This window comes from Blennius ocellaris, assembly GCF_963422515.1.
Source record: "Blennius ocellaris genome assembly, chromosome: 10".
In the NCBI taxonomy this organism is placed as follows: Eukaryota; Metazoa; Chordata; class Actinopteri; order Blenniiformes; family Blenniidae; genus Blennius; species Blennius ocellaris.
Genome location: NC_137659.1, coordinates 14,682,964 through 14,698,052, shown reverse-complemented (window position 1 = coordinate 14,698,052; position 15,089 = coordinate 14,682,964). Strand labels below are relative to the sequence as shown.

The 15,089-nt window shown below is 41.7% G+C and overlaps 2 protein-coding genes across 2 annotated transcripts; one reads left to right on the top strand and one right to left on the bottom strand.

Annotated features, from left to right (window-relative positions):
- Window positions 1-537: 537 nt before the first annotated feature.
- LOC308135625 (DET1- and DDB1-associated protein 1-like) lies at window positions 538-3,498 on the bottom strand. Its single transcript, XM_080503703.1, has 5 exons — window positions 3,216-3,498; window positions 2,923-3,003; window positions 2,766-2,817; window positions 2,590-2,651; window positions 538-2,396 (listed from the first exon to the last, which is right to left on the bottom strand). Exons 1-5 carry the CDS (start codon window positions 3,222-3,224, stop codon window positions 2,292-2,294), a joined length of 309 nt encoding a protein of 102 aa, XP_080359829.1. The 5' UTR covers window positions 3,225-3,498; the 3' UTR covers window positions 538-2,291.
- A 6,125-nt stretch (window positions 3,499-9,623) lies between these two features.
- Window positions 9,624-11,427, top strand: abhd8a (abhydrolase domain containing 8a; the record flags this gene model as incomplete). Its single annotated transcript, XM_080503056.1, has 4 exons — window positions 9,624-10,441; window positions 10,562-10,732; window positions 10,899-11,115; window positions 11,215-11,427. The coding sequence occupies 4 exons, from the start codon at window positions 9,624-9,626 to the stop codon at window positions 11,425-11,427; spliced, it is 1,419 nt and encodes a 472-aa protein (XP_080359182.1).
- Window positions 11,428-15,089: the final 3,662 nt, after the last annotated feature.

The following is a 15,089-nucleotide window of genomic DNA, read 5'->3' as shown; positions in this document are numbered from 1 at the left end:
ATTATCTATCAATCACGTCTCAGTTTAGTTGCTAAGCACTTTTGAAGCCATCATATTCTTCCGCAATAGGTCAGATATAGTCACTGTGACCATAAAAAAAAAAATCTATTTTTCTTAACTTTGATTTTCTATGAATTATTTTACTACATAAATTAGTGAATGTACTTCAACGATGCAAATAAATCTCACTTGAAGAAACATCCATCGAGAGATAATGCACAGGCTAAGATAATAAAAATCACTACATCAGAAATTGTGCTGCTGGCTGGATTGTTTCCTGGGTCGGGAAGTTTAGAGCTAAAACACAAGCATTCCCAGATATACACACAACTATATCGGTTTTTCCATCAGGCGGCAGCTTTAAGAAATCGACATCATTACCGGTGTACATATTTCAACATTCACATATGTGAGAAATGAAGCGAGACTGTATGCCTTAAGTTACAGCTTTTATCATCTATACAAGAATAGGATCCAACAATGACATCACATTTACACAATTAACTCAAAGCAAAAAAACAACAAAAAAAACGACTATTAATTCACACAGGATGTATTTGTCAAAAGTAAAAATAGCAGGTTCCTCTATAATCAGACTGCATGTCTCACTTGAGAGGTTTACATTACCGCTTGTGTTAAACAAGACAATATGAATGTACACTTCCAAACTCGCAACGAACAGACTTCAGCTAAAACGAAAAGGAACGGTTTGCTTTTTATTTTCTGTCTCATAGTGTGGCCATGCTAAGTTTCTCCATAATTGTGAAATATTCATGTCACCTGCAAGTTTCAGTAAATCATTTGAGGACAAAGGAAACATTGTGAAGTAATTTTTAATTCGTGGATGCTTGCTCATGTCCACGAACAACATCTCCGGAATTCGACACTAAAACAGCCTGTGAGCTAAGAAGCGACATGAGGTGTGACTAGAAAATAAATAACAAAACTCCTCTTGTGACGTCCTACAATTTCTATGTAAAATCTTGGTTTACAAGTCTCCCCTCAGAGAAAAATATGTATTCAGCCGAACTCTGGCTAGTATGACTCCATCAAATTAAAAGTTAACGTTAACCTGGGGGAAACAATATCAAGAACACGCCTGTTATTACATGATGAAAGTTCAGACCAATCACAATATACATACTATACAAATATACAAAGGTTTGTGGAGAGCTATGACAACTCAAACACTTGACATGCAGCAGTGTGTGCTCAGCCCTGTTGTTGAAACTCCAGATTAATCCAAATGCCTCAAAAAAAAAAAAAAACAGACAAGAACCACCTATTGAAGTAAGTGTAAAGGACATGTTTATAGCAACACCACCGGTCATCACAAGGTGCTAATACACTGCGAAACCTAAAGTGTACATTCACCTGTATTTATCACCAATTCCAAAATGTGCCTGCCTAGCGGGCGATGCATATGAAGTGGTAGACTTTTAAGTTTGGAGCAGAAAATGAATAGCATGACTACAAAACCCTGAAGGTCACACTACGAAAGAAAAGAATGTGCATCCTCTGATTTGATTACGGACTAAAGACTGCATCCATTTGACTACAGTAATTCATCATCCTGAAACGAAAATGTAACCCAAGGGGCACGCTAAGACATAGTGAAAAGAAAAGAAAAATAAATCACTTCCATTTAAGGCAATTAACAAAACAGGAGAAAATTAACATTTCCATCAGTGCTTCGGGCTTTTTTTCTGCAGAAAAGTCCTTAATGAAACCCTGAATCAACTTCTCAATGCAATCCACCACTCCAAAGCACATGAACAACTATTGTAATTACAGTTAGCCTGAATAACATTAAAAACAATTCTCAGGTGGATAAGAAAACACAAAACATGCACAACTCAGAATCTCTATTGATTACTGTATCTATGGCAACAGAGAAAAGGAACAATGGATTTACCCTCAGCTTATTTCAAAGAAATCTGCATGAGCATTGAGTAAGTACAAAACCAGAAGGACTGATGCTACAGAGGTAGATGTATGGTATTTTCAAGACAGCACAGACTACAACTCTGGGACAGAAGTGTAGCTTCTTGGAAGTGAAGGTGCATTGCGAAAGCAGAATGTTAATTGAGGAAAGAAGGTTTTGGTGAAAGAGGAAATCTGGACTTAAAATATGAGGGGTAAGACCAATGTGACATCTGTGGTCTGAAATGTTTCCAATGGTGAGTGCTTCAGTGCCAAGGCCTAGGTTTGCAAACAGATATTCCACATCGCTGTGTGCATTTTATTGAGCAACCAAGTCTCTGCTGCGTGCGCATCCACAGCCCAGCTTTTTACGAATCCTCATTCAGCTCCCGACTGTCTGTTCTGGCTATTTTTCGTGGAGGTGCCGCGTTCTCCCCTTCCGCCTGTTCCTGTTCTCGCTTTTTCGCTGCATTCTGAGAACAGGAAAGAGAACGTGGAGATGAGGACATGAGAAGCCTGCCGGCAGACGTCTCCTTTCTTCCACCAAATTGAAATGAGACAATTTTGCTGCTGCATCATCCTCCGTAAAGAAGCATTGAGGTTGAATGCAGTGTCAACAGTAATTGTACCTTTCACTTTTCCATTGTAGTGATCAAACAACTTTACCTTTTTATCCCACTGCTGGTGAAGATATCGCAATAGAATGTTTGTCTTCTCTGTTACTATAACTGTGGGGAAACAACACAGAGGCAGACAGGATCACGCGAGACACAGTGAAAGAAACAGAAGTACATCGCTCAATGTAGATATTTTCCATGGTGGTTCAACTTGAAGATACTTACTCTGCTCTGATGGATATTCCCGGGTTGGGAGATACACTGATGGTCGACGGTTCTAAAAAACAACATCGACATCCAAGTTTGGACAGATTAACGAAACAAAGCATGGCTCGCATGAACATTTTAGATGGGACTATGAAATATATGATTCGTCACTCACCGACGCTTTGCACACAGAGTCTGCGTGAAACCTGCTGAAGTTGTTCTTGTTGTAAACTGGCAGTCCTTTCAGGAAGTCCCCCTGTCAACGGAACAGAAAAAAAATAACAAACAAAACGATGAGCGTGTACGTAAACATCAAAAACACGTAAAGTCAAAGTGGCGAGGGACGCTCGTGACATACAATACACAACCGATTAGTTTTAAACATCGCAACACGTCAGCACAATAAAACACCATTCAACGTGCAGGTACAGTTAAAATATCTTTTAGAAGCAGAATTAGTGAACCCACCCTCTCCATTTCCAAACGATGGGACAGACAAAAACACCAGATGCTACTGTTAGCTAGCTAGCTAGCTACTAAGCCTTGTTTGTCTTTGACGTAGAGACGACACCGGCTTGTTTACCCCTTCGACACCTTTCAGTGGCCGCTTTAAAACACAAACGGTGCCAGGTGTGATCCCGCCGCGTCAATTCAACCAGCTCGAGAACTATCGCTCGCGTAATTACGCAAAAAAACGAATCCTATGTCATTTGGTCGCTAACTTGCTACGAGTTCCCAACTCCATTTTTGTTTTTCGTCAGCTCAAGGGCGGGGCTTATGATCAATTCAGAGCCTCCTATTGGTTGAACCGCTGGACAAGTGGGGAACAGAAAAATGGCGAACGTAAAGCGCTGATTGGTTAAATTATGATTATGTAACAAGCTCGTCTCCCGTGACGTGTGCTGTGATATGAAGCGTCCAGGAAAACATTATAACTTCTTTGTAGAATAAAATGGAGATCAATGATGGGGTGTTTAGTTAATCATGTTTTATCCAATAATTACTTTGGATAATATGCAGATAGGAACTGGTGCATTCGAAATGGCACCAGCACCCCATATCTTCTTTGCTATGCCTGTGTAACTCAAGCACATTGGGACTCATGTGCTATGATTTGTGGAAAATACTTAGTAGTATACTTAATAGTGGCTGTAGCTCAGGTGGTAGAGCAGGTTGTCCTTCGATGTTCTCCATCTCTCACCTCATCCATGTATCGAAGTGTCCTTGTGTAAGACACTGACAATAGTGTGCAAGCACTCTCACCTACAGTGTGTCTGAGTAGTTTGAAATGCTGCTATAGAACAATCAGTGATTTTGAAAAGTATTTTTATTAGAGACACTTTATCATTAGAGACATCCACAACAACAAAGACAAAACAATCTGCCAATCGGCCAGGTTTCTCTTATCTTGATATTTATATTATTGGTTGTCTGCACGATCAAAACCACACCTTCTATTGATATACAAGTCCTCCCGCTGCAGTCTCAGCACCCCCAGCATTCCATTTGGGGCATTTCCAGTTTCTTAAATGGTCTTACGGGTTTTGCCACATGAACTCTCAATGGGTGAGTGATTTTCGTCCTTTCAGCATCCGCCGCAGTATGACTTCAATGCCACCTTGGGTGCTGATCCTCTTGATCCATCCGTGGGTCCTTTTACGCTTTAAATTGTTGGGCTGATACTCCATCCCCCTTTTCTTGGTGCGGATCTGTTGGTACTGCCAGGGCACCTGCTTGAAAACCCCGGATCCCTCAGCTTGCGACGACAGCGGCCCGGACAATCTGGAGAGTGCAGAAGTTGCAGCCGCTCCGGGTGCAGCAGAGACGGTCCATCCGCTGATCGACCGGAGGTGAGGTGCTGCGAGGTCTGCTGCCCTGCAGGGAACAAGAGTTGTGTCGGCATTAAATGACGCTAAAGTCAGACATTACTCTCAAAATGTTATCCATTCATCATCCTGCAGTTACTGTGCAGGGTTTGGTATTATAACCATCGTCTCCTTGAAGTTAATGTGATGGCAAACAGTCAACTCAATAACATTCAACTAGCTAGCCATCGTGAGTTAGCCACGCGCTTTAATTCTTCAGGATTAACAAACTTCCGGTTTGTATTTGTCGCAAAAAGTGATACAGCTTACCCGCTCAAACGTGTCAATCCACGCAGTAGGGCGAAATTGGACAGAATAATGTTCATTTTTGTAATATTTAACAATTCGACACGAACATGCGAGCAGTGAATGTCACTGGTCTGCTCGTCTTGCTACAACAAGCTCGTCTATTGGCTCAACCCTCAGCCAATGAGAATGCTTTTTGCTAGATTCGATTTCGACAATTATTTCCCTGACGCTTGTTTTCCAGGTTAAACTTGCGACGATGTTTACGAACCCAATTCTTCACAAATAAATCGGTTAACTAAGAACATTAGAGTATATATAATGGCAAATAGCGAGTAAGTCTCTGCTGCTTAATATGTTCAAAGATTATTGCTGGGTCTTAAGCGTACTGTAGCCTAGTTTGAAGAAAATAGTTGCCTGACAGAATTTACTCAGGATATAACACTTTACCACGTAGAGTTCACCGTTTCAGAGAGGTCTGCGCTGTTAGAACAAGTCATTGTGATGATAATTATAAAATATGCAGCCCTTCACGCAATTTATGAATCATAATTACCTCGGTAGTTTTACTAATAATATCTCTGCTAAAATGTTTTCAAACCATCCCTTTTCAGACTAAAATAAAATCATAATTACACAACACACTTGCTCCATACTGAGAAGGTCATAAGTTCATATGCCAGCAATGCCTTTCAGTGCGGTTTGCATTTTCTCCCTGCGCATGCACTGAGAATATTTGCGTATATATAATCAAAACACAGAGGTTCCTGCTGCTCAATACGTTCCTTCAGGTATTCCTCCCACAGTCCAAACACATGCACATGTGGTTAATGAATGACCCTAAAATTCTCATACGTGCAAATGTGAGTGTGTATGGTTATCTGTCTCGCTGTGGTTGCTCTGATGAACTGGCAAGGAGGTCAAGAATGGCCTTGGAGTTAAAATTGGCCTTGTCGACAGTGCAAGTTGTAAAAACTTGCTGTGGCAACTCCGATAAAAAGGAGAAGCAAGGTTGGATATTTATACTGTATTGCAATTTTTAAAAATGAGTCAGTAATCTTGAACAAAAATAAAGACCAATAAAGCAGTAGTTCTTCGAATGTCCTGTTTAACAATAGGTTGAATACTGAACAGACCTACATGACTCAGGAACCCTGGAAACCTTCAGCCAGACATAGATTGACCATGGGCTGATGCAAAATGACCAAGAGACAAATAATATCACACAAAATACCAAATAAGAACAGTGTCACTGACCTACAGGGCTCAAATGAGCACAAATAATCACTGTTGCAGGGCACACCTGAGATATGTTTCCCCTCCATCATAGGGGAAACACAAAGTATTAGTGACAAAAAGTTGTAAATGTGAATGCTTATATAATGTATTTAATGTGACAATATATAAATAAACAAAATTACATATACTGCTATCTTTACGTGATATACTATATGCCTCATTAGTGTTCTGGCCCTATGTATATATTTCTGTGTGGCCATCCAAAAAGTTTGACTATTGTTTAACAAAAATGCCAGTGCAGTGATAATGTCTATCTCTGGTAAAATATCCGGCACCAAGTTGATCATGTTGTTTCCCCCTCCATGTGTTAAAAATGAGAAAAATGTGGGATGTTAGTTGAATGTTTTACTGTGCCCATTTAGTTTACAATCTGTCCCGTGATGAAACGCTGAATTGTTCATCCAAATATCAGAGCATGCCAGGAAATAAAGCAATATGTGTCATTTACTTCAGCTGCTCCACAGCGCTCATTTGGCTCTCTGCCCCATTATAGCCACAGTAGGCTGTTCAGTGACTGGCACAGGACTGCCCCAGCACATCCGATTTGCTGATGAGAGCTCAAGGATAACGTCGGGGGACAAGACTTCTGAATCCATTAGATAAAAAAAACATAAAGGTCATTTTCTCTGCTCAGTGATGCAGCCAGCTGCAGTATATGGAGGTGTTAACGTGTAATTGATGATGCAGTGGAGACGGGATTATAAAGATCAGATGCGCATTGGTCACACCGTGCAGGTCTGATCGTGGCCAATGTGCAATCGAATTTAAACAATTAGCCGGACCATCATTTTATCATTTGAGTCGGACTCCCTCACCGCAGGCAGGGACGCACACACACTGTCCTGTCAGCCTTAGCAACAAGCCAGCACGCCTCTCCCATTGGCCTTCCTCCCTGCACTCATCTCTCCTCTATTCGTCCTGCCTGCTGCCACTCAGCAGCCCGAGAGCTGCTGTTCCTGCTGCGGATTGATTCAAGGGCAGTGGGGCTGGGTAGGGTTCGGCCTTGGTGCGCAGTGGATGGATGGATGGATGGATGGATGGATGCTGAGGAGAGGAAGAAACATCGCCGCTTGTTTTGATCGTAATGGGTGAACTATTGAAACGTAGCTGGCACACGTTCATGCATGCATGCTTTGTTTTCTACATAAGTCCCGCCGTGTTCTGCAGCGACAGCCCGATAAGGCCAATAATAAGGAGCGCCTGTTCTTTTGCAGCATCTCTAGCGTAAACAAATTGTTGCGCCAAATGCAACGTTTTTTCTCGGTTCCGTTTCCCGGGCCCTCGACTGTCTTCATCCAGCTCAGCTTTCTCGTCACCCTAATCCTCAGTATTCCTGCAGGTAAGAAATCCATTTATTAATTAGGTTACGTGGTCTCGTGAGCTGGTGTTAATGGTGCATCATGTTATCGATAAAGAGCTGCAGATCACTGCATGTTTGTGTCTCGTGACAGTGGATAAATAAGAGACCCATCAATAATATAAACGGTGCAATCATGGGCCTGCACATTTAACTGTCACAAGTGATTCATCTGGAAGACATTTGGTTTGCGACGCATTTAATGGGGCCTGTTGATGATACCTTTCTTGCGCATTTCATTGTGAACAAACATGACAGGCTGCAGAATAAAAGTATTAATTAATAAGGTTGTACTGCATCAATAACTTGTATTTTTCTAAATATTGTGTAACATCAGACTAAAATCCTAGACATTTCTGCATTGATGCGTTTTTTCTAAGTCTCCCCCTTTTCTATTTTGAATGTATTTATTATCTCGTGCGTTTTGTTTTTGCATAACATAAAATCCAAATTGAGCAATATTGTCAGATCTGATCATACCCATACCTTTATTGTGGGGATTGAGCAGCACACTGTGTACCAAATGTGTGTTATTTAAAGTCTGGGTAGACATATCAACCTATATATTCTGCATTGCAGACAACGACATCAATAGGACTGGGTAACCTTCTGCCTTTTGGGACTTAAGGGTTTTTGGAATTGAGAAATTAATCCACTAGTCCGCTTTGGTGTATTGATGGAGAGGAGGTCAGGAGGAGAAACCCTCATTGAAATGTCAGGGCTGCTGCTGAGTGCTGTTGTTGTTTTGTGCTACAGAGAATACATCTAGAGCATTTGCTGAGTGGCTGGAAACACAATAGATCAATAGATACACATTCTGCATTGTGACGGGTTAACCGAGCTGCAGACTGGACTGTGTGTGTTCCCCTTTCATTGATTTTATTTTGATGTTTGTGAAAGATAGAGCTGCTCCTTGTATCAAGATAGCCTCCGATACCCTGACCTTCAGGCCGACTGTGACACGTTTTGCACAGACGCATGCATATGAGACTTCTTTTGTGCAAAAGACATGGTATGCAATTATTTTTGATATTTGTGTTGAAGTAGATGCTAAATCAACGTGGGAACTTAATGGAAATTGACGAATGAGGAAAAGATTATTAAAAAATTTATTCTCACTCACTGCATTTAATTTTTTTTTAAAAGTACTTATTACGCTATTTGCATCACACAATATTGTTACTCAATGCATGTTTGAAGTGCAGCTATGACAGACTCCTCATTGCTGTTTGTGAGTGGTCTTCTCTTTGAACTGCAGACAGAAATGTGCACGTTTCAAATTGTGCTCACTTTCACTTTTAACCAGGAAATAATAAAACCCTGCCGTCTGCTGTCGTCGTCACTCCCCCGGCTCTGTTTCCTGCAGATAATCAGAGTTGGTGATTACCTGCAGTAAAAGTGAGGGGTATCAATGTTTACTTGGCCGTACTGCAAAACACAGTCTAGCTGTGACTGGACCTGAGCAAGAAAACAAGAGCAGTTTTTTTGTTGTTGTTGGGTTTTTTTTTGTCATCCCCAGTGGACAAGCAGTAGTTTGGGAAAGGATCACACTTTAATGAGACGCATGTACGAGTCACAGACATGCACACAGTCATACCCCGTGACCAGTGTTTTCTATTTATACACATCCCGATTCTGACCAATGTAAAGAAGGAGGGTTCAATAGTAGCATTGGCCAAGGTTGGATTGTGAAGCGTCAGTCGTCAGTGAGACTCTACAGAACAAGTATGATTTGAGTGGCTTTCAATAAATGTGGAATCCCATGTTGAGCTCCTTCGCCACCAGGTAAGTCGGGGTTTACACCATCCCTGCTCGAGTGTTTTTCATCTCACGCAACACTAATGAAAGGATAAGGAAAACCATTTCAGTGTAGCTCTGTTGCTAGGAAACAGCTTGGATCCAATTTTGTAGGAATCAAGCTGAGCTCTGTTTCTTCCAGTTGAGCGGTTGACATTTGCACGCATCTATTTATGTTGCTTGAGACAGTGAGGGGAAAAGACTGGTGGAAACAGGTTAAGAGGTTCCAGAAACCCACCCGCACGTGTTCCGAGTAAAGCTTATTAGTAACCATTTGTTCTCTGTGTGACTTTCTCCATGCAGGGAAGCACCATGCTAACCAGCATCACTGAAGGGATACTCTGCTGCCTGACTGGGAAGGCCGCCAGTCTGGTTTTGCCCCTGGAGTCATCAGAGCCCTCGGACGGTTTTGAGTTTGTGGAGGTGAAACCGGGGAGAGTCCTGCGAGTGCGACACATCATCCCAGAGCGTCAGCCCGTACAAACGGAGAAGGAGGTGGCAGGAAAGCAAAATGTGGACTTCAACGATGACTGCTACTCTGAGGATTCTCATAATGACACCGACACTGGCAGCAGTGTCCACTGCAAGAGGAAAATCACGGTCTACCGCAATGGCCAGCTGGTGATTGAGAATCTCGGGGATGTTTTGCACTCTGAGATCCTGCAGTGTCAGGATGGGGATTTGGAGCCGTGCAGCACTGTCGAGGTGGAACTGGCCGACTACAAAGAAATGGCCTCATCCCCAGACCCTAACCCTATCCCTCCAGCAGTCCCACCTCCAGCGGGTGAACAGAAACCTGCCCCACCTCCTCGCCGCAGACGTCGCAAGCCCAAGCGCACTGTGCTAATCGACTCTAAGAGGGACATCTCGAGCTGCAAAGGAACGCACTCGGACGTAGCTCTTTTCTTTGTGCATGGTGTCGGAGGTTCTCTCGACATTTGGAGCAGCCAGCTGGACTTCTTTTCTCGGCTGGGCTATGAGGTCATCGCACCGGACTTGGCGGGGCACGGAGCGAGCACCGCCCCACAGATTGCGGCGGCTTATACCTTTTACGCTCTGGCAGAGGACCTTCGTGCCATCTTTAAGAGATATGCCCGTAAACGCAACATTCTCATCGGCCATTCATATGGGTGAGGATTTGGATTTATTTTGTAATTCTTCTTCAATGATTGTAAAGTAAGCAAAGCTCACACTGAAATCCACTTTTGTTTCACATGTCAAATGCAAACGTTTCATCGTTTATTTTCTAGTGTGTCATTTTGCACCTTCTTGGCCCATGAATATCCCGACCTGGTCCACAAAGTGGTAATGATTAACGGAGGTGGTCCTACAGCACTGGAGCCGAGCTTGTGCTCCATTTTCCAGCTGCCATCTTGTGTCCTTCACTGTCTGTCACCTTGCCTGGCCTGGAGCTTCCTCAAGTAAGCTCTACATTATGTGATGCTCAAACTGATTTCAAAAACAACAACAGTAATTTTTTTTTTTTCTTGTCACAGAATAAAAGATGTCATGGTTTATTGATATTAAAATATCCCAACTTTAACTGACGTTCTTTTTTCTATTTTTTTTATCTTCCTAACTTTAAAGAGCTGGATTTGCCCGTCAGGGTGCCAAAGAAAAGCAGCTGTTGAAGCAGGGCAATGCCTTCAATGTGTCTCCATTTGTCCTGCGAGCCATGATGAGTGGTCAGTACTGGCCGGAGGGGGATGAGGTCTACCATGCAGAGCTCACTGTGCCCATCCTCCTGGTTCATGGCATGTGTGACAAGTTTGTGCCCATGGATGAGGACCAGCGCATGGCAGAGGTAACCTGCAATTTGAAATATGAACATGAACAAGAGCCAATTTGTAAAATGTGTCATGACAGCTGTTTTTAATATTTGTTGCTTTGGCTTTGCTCGCAGATCCTTCTGTTTGCGTTCCTGAAAGTCATTGAGGAGGGAAGTCACATGGTCATGATGGAGTGTCCTGATACCGTCAACACCCTCCTCCATGAGTTCTTCCTCTGGGAACCTGACATGTCGAGAAAAGACAGCTGCAAAACAGACACAGAGAAAACTGTTGCCGTCAATGACCGTCTTCACACACTGAAATTTAGTAGACCTCTGGACAAATAACTGACAAGTAACAGTCTCGTTTGACCACAGAACCAAGCAGAAAGCCTTCCCAGCAGTTGGCATGTGTTCTTAAGGCTCCCCGGCTGTGAGCTTTTATCAACAGGGCCACATCTTAAGGATGCGGACGACCTCTGGTGCTCTAAGAAAAGCAAGAAAGAACACCCGAGAAGAGGAAGTGATGCAAACATGCAGTCACTGTCTGCTTCCCTTTTTGATTCCTGTTTCTGTGCTCCATCGCACCTTGTTTGCAAAGTGAAACACCTGGGCATTGAAAGGACTCTTCATACCTGTTTTGTGTGTGAATTGATGTGTGAAGAAGTGATCACAACATGCAGAAGGTATAAATTCCATTAAATGGGGATGGAATCTCTTCACCTTTATCTTAAATATTCTGTAAAGTTCAATAGACATTCGGTTGTCTCTTTCTTCAAGTGGTTGGCAAATGGTTGGATCCACTCTAGATCGGGTCGTCATGGAAATGGGGACAACAATTATAAAGTTAGGAACCGGTAATGTGATGTGTGGTGAAGGACAGGTTGGTCAGGTTGATAATAGTTATGTATTTTCACATACTGAGTGATCGGAAGTGTTAAATGGGCCAAGGACATTGAATATATGCCAATGTACATGCAAGATGTATTACTAATTGCACCACATGCAAACTTAAATTGTATTACGACTGAGGCATAATTATTCACTTGCAATTCTGCCACCTAATAACCACGTCCATTACAATGTGCAGTGTATGCCACCGCAAACATGAACGCTCACAATCACAACTGTCTCTCCAATGGACTGATAGATGTCCAGTTTGTGGAAGTGTACCTATCGTATGCTGCACTCTAATACTAAATCCCAATCGTAAAAGCTACATGTCAGTGGTAAGCACAATATAACCAGCTCATCAATTTATAGCTGCATGTAACTTAAGTGAAGTTCAAAAGGAGATTTTGACTCACAAAATGTTTGCAGAAACCAACGCAAATAAACATGGAAGCCAGATAATTACCCTTTTTTGTTTTCGCAGCCATTTTTAAATCTGATATTTATACTATCCTAAGGATACTATATGTTGAAGCCCTGCATGAGTTCAGAGTGTAAAACAAGTGAGAGTTGTGAAGATAGTTGCAATATACAATATATCACACAGACAATTTCCACTTGTGAATTCCTCTCCACACTAATGGGTGTTTATCTTAATGGGCAAACAATTAAAGACGTTGTCATTGTTTTTCATTTTACTTTAAAATAGTAGCTACTGTCATCACAGTTGCTCTGACCTTTATAAGTTGTTGTGTCTCAAGTATATAAATGCAAAAGAAAAGTGTGATACTTCTCAAGTTCACCCTATTTAATCTATTTGTATCAGACTGAAATAACAAGCTCAACATATTACTAACTGAGAGACATTCATTCATGGATGCTACTTTGTCTCATAATGGGACAGTAAGGTGGTGTGAAAGCACAGTCTAATATGCCCATGGACAGTGCTTATCTATTGCCTGGATATATTCCCGTTTTGAGTAGCACGGGGTGTCAAAAACACTAGATTTGAAAGTGGTTGTGCAGTATTTAGGGTCAAATAGAAGTCAGCCAAAGGAGACAGTTGTGCTCACCACACTGATGTGTTATATACTGTATGCATCAAGAGAGGGCGGGGATGCAAATGTGACTGGTTTTATGCAACTGGAACAAAACAGAGAGAAATAGAGTTCAAATAAACAAAACTGACCTAAAACACAATATATTCTCTATGAACATTACAAAAACCAACAAGTGCTGCTGATGCAATGTACTGTGTGTCTCCTATGGTGTAAAAGGTCAGTGAAATTGTATGGACTACAGGGTACACATGTACTTCCTCCTATGCTAAAAGTGTGCATATACACATTGTCAGTGCTCATATGTGCTAGATCTTTTTGTGGTTAACAAAATGTGTTAATGTTATTGTTGCATTTATTCTTGGGAATAATATATGCACTGCCTGGATGTAGATGCATATAACATTATATAGCCTATCAGAACAGTTGGATTCAGTGTTTGGATGTGCCTTCCAAGGCAATGAATAAAAACAGATCTCCACAATTAAAAAAACGAAGTGTGTTTGATTGTTTTTCTTTTCTTTCGTTGGTTTCTCTGAGTGGTAGAATCAGGTCAGCTGGACTTGGTTTTATGTATTGAACTCCATGCTGAGTGGTGCTAAAATCTGAATAGACAGCAGAGCTGGCTGTGGGCATCAGAACCGTCGCAGCCCCACTCTTTCTCCTCACACTGTAGGATTCCTCAGTCTCCACTGCGACGTCATTCTGCTTCCCGTTTACAACCATTACCCAGGACCTCAGATGGGAGCTGAACATCAAGAAGACCGCCCAGAGAACGTACGTCCTGAGGCAGTTGGAGGAGTCCAGCCAGCCAGAGTCTCTGAACATTGCTATCACTGAGTCCATCCTTGCCTCTTCCATCTGGAACCGTACGCCAAAGCCTTAGCAAATCAGTGTCTCGTACGTTCATGCTTGTGGTCCATCCATCAGGACCAAAACCTCCCTCCACTAGAACAGTTATAATTTTTTTTCTCCATCAGCAAAAGACTTTATCAAGAAGTTCCAGTCAAACCCCTGACGTTTAACACCCCCGCCCCCAAAGCCGTCACCACCACTCTTAGCCAAATAATGTTTAAAAGTATATAAAATGTATCTAAGTATGTTACTTGTAAATATCAAAAGTCAAAGTCAAAGTCAGCTTTATTTGTCAAATGTGCTGATATGTATGACATACAGCCCAGATGAAATTTCGGTCCTCTCAGACCCACAGTGCACAGCTTAATAATATATTAAGAGAACAATATAAAGACTTAAAAATCTATACATCTAAAATCTATACACCTTATAAACATATAAACAGTATATATATATATATATCTGTGTGCTGAGATTATTTTTATTATTTGTATGTCTCTTATGGTGCTTTGTGTATAACTATGTGGAAATCTTATTTGAATATACAGGATGCACGTGTAAATGTCTTTATTACCTTCACCAAACAAAGTTGGGCAACCAACAAATGTTGGCTGAGAAAGTAATGTTTTTGTCTGTGTGTTTATATTACATTTGCCAATGAAAGTTGGGTCACGCAACTTTGTTGGGAAAGGTCATAAATCGGCCAACTCCATAGGTTATAAGTTGTTGTTTTTTTCTATCTTTCTGTCCTCTCAGCCCAACTGAAACAGCAGAAGGTCTCCACCTCTGAGACTGGTTCTGCAGGTTTACGTCCTGTTAAAAATTAGTTTCTCCTTTCCACCATTGCTTATGCTTGTTCATGTGGGGTGTTCCTCTGTAAGAGTGTCTAGATATGACTGTGGAAACAAAATTGGTTTGCGTGGAATTCAATTGTTGTTCCCAAACACAAACACTTAATCCTAGTGTGCTGAATATCCTTGGCAGTGGAGATCTTTTTGATGTACATAATCACAATAAATGCACCATCTAAATGCTTTCATAATAATCATCTGATTTAATAAGCTGAATTCACGATTCACTAAAATGTGCAGTAACATATACATTTTTTAAAGAACCAGCAGCTGTGAGCAGCACTGTAAGAAAAAATCTCTTTCCATCCGGGGTATGACGCAAGAGGAGGCTCGGTATCTGATTGGTTAAGTGTGT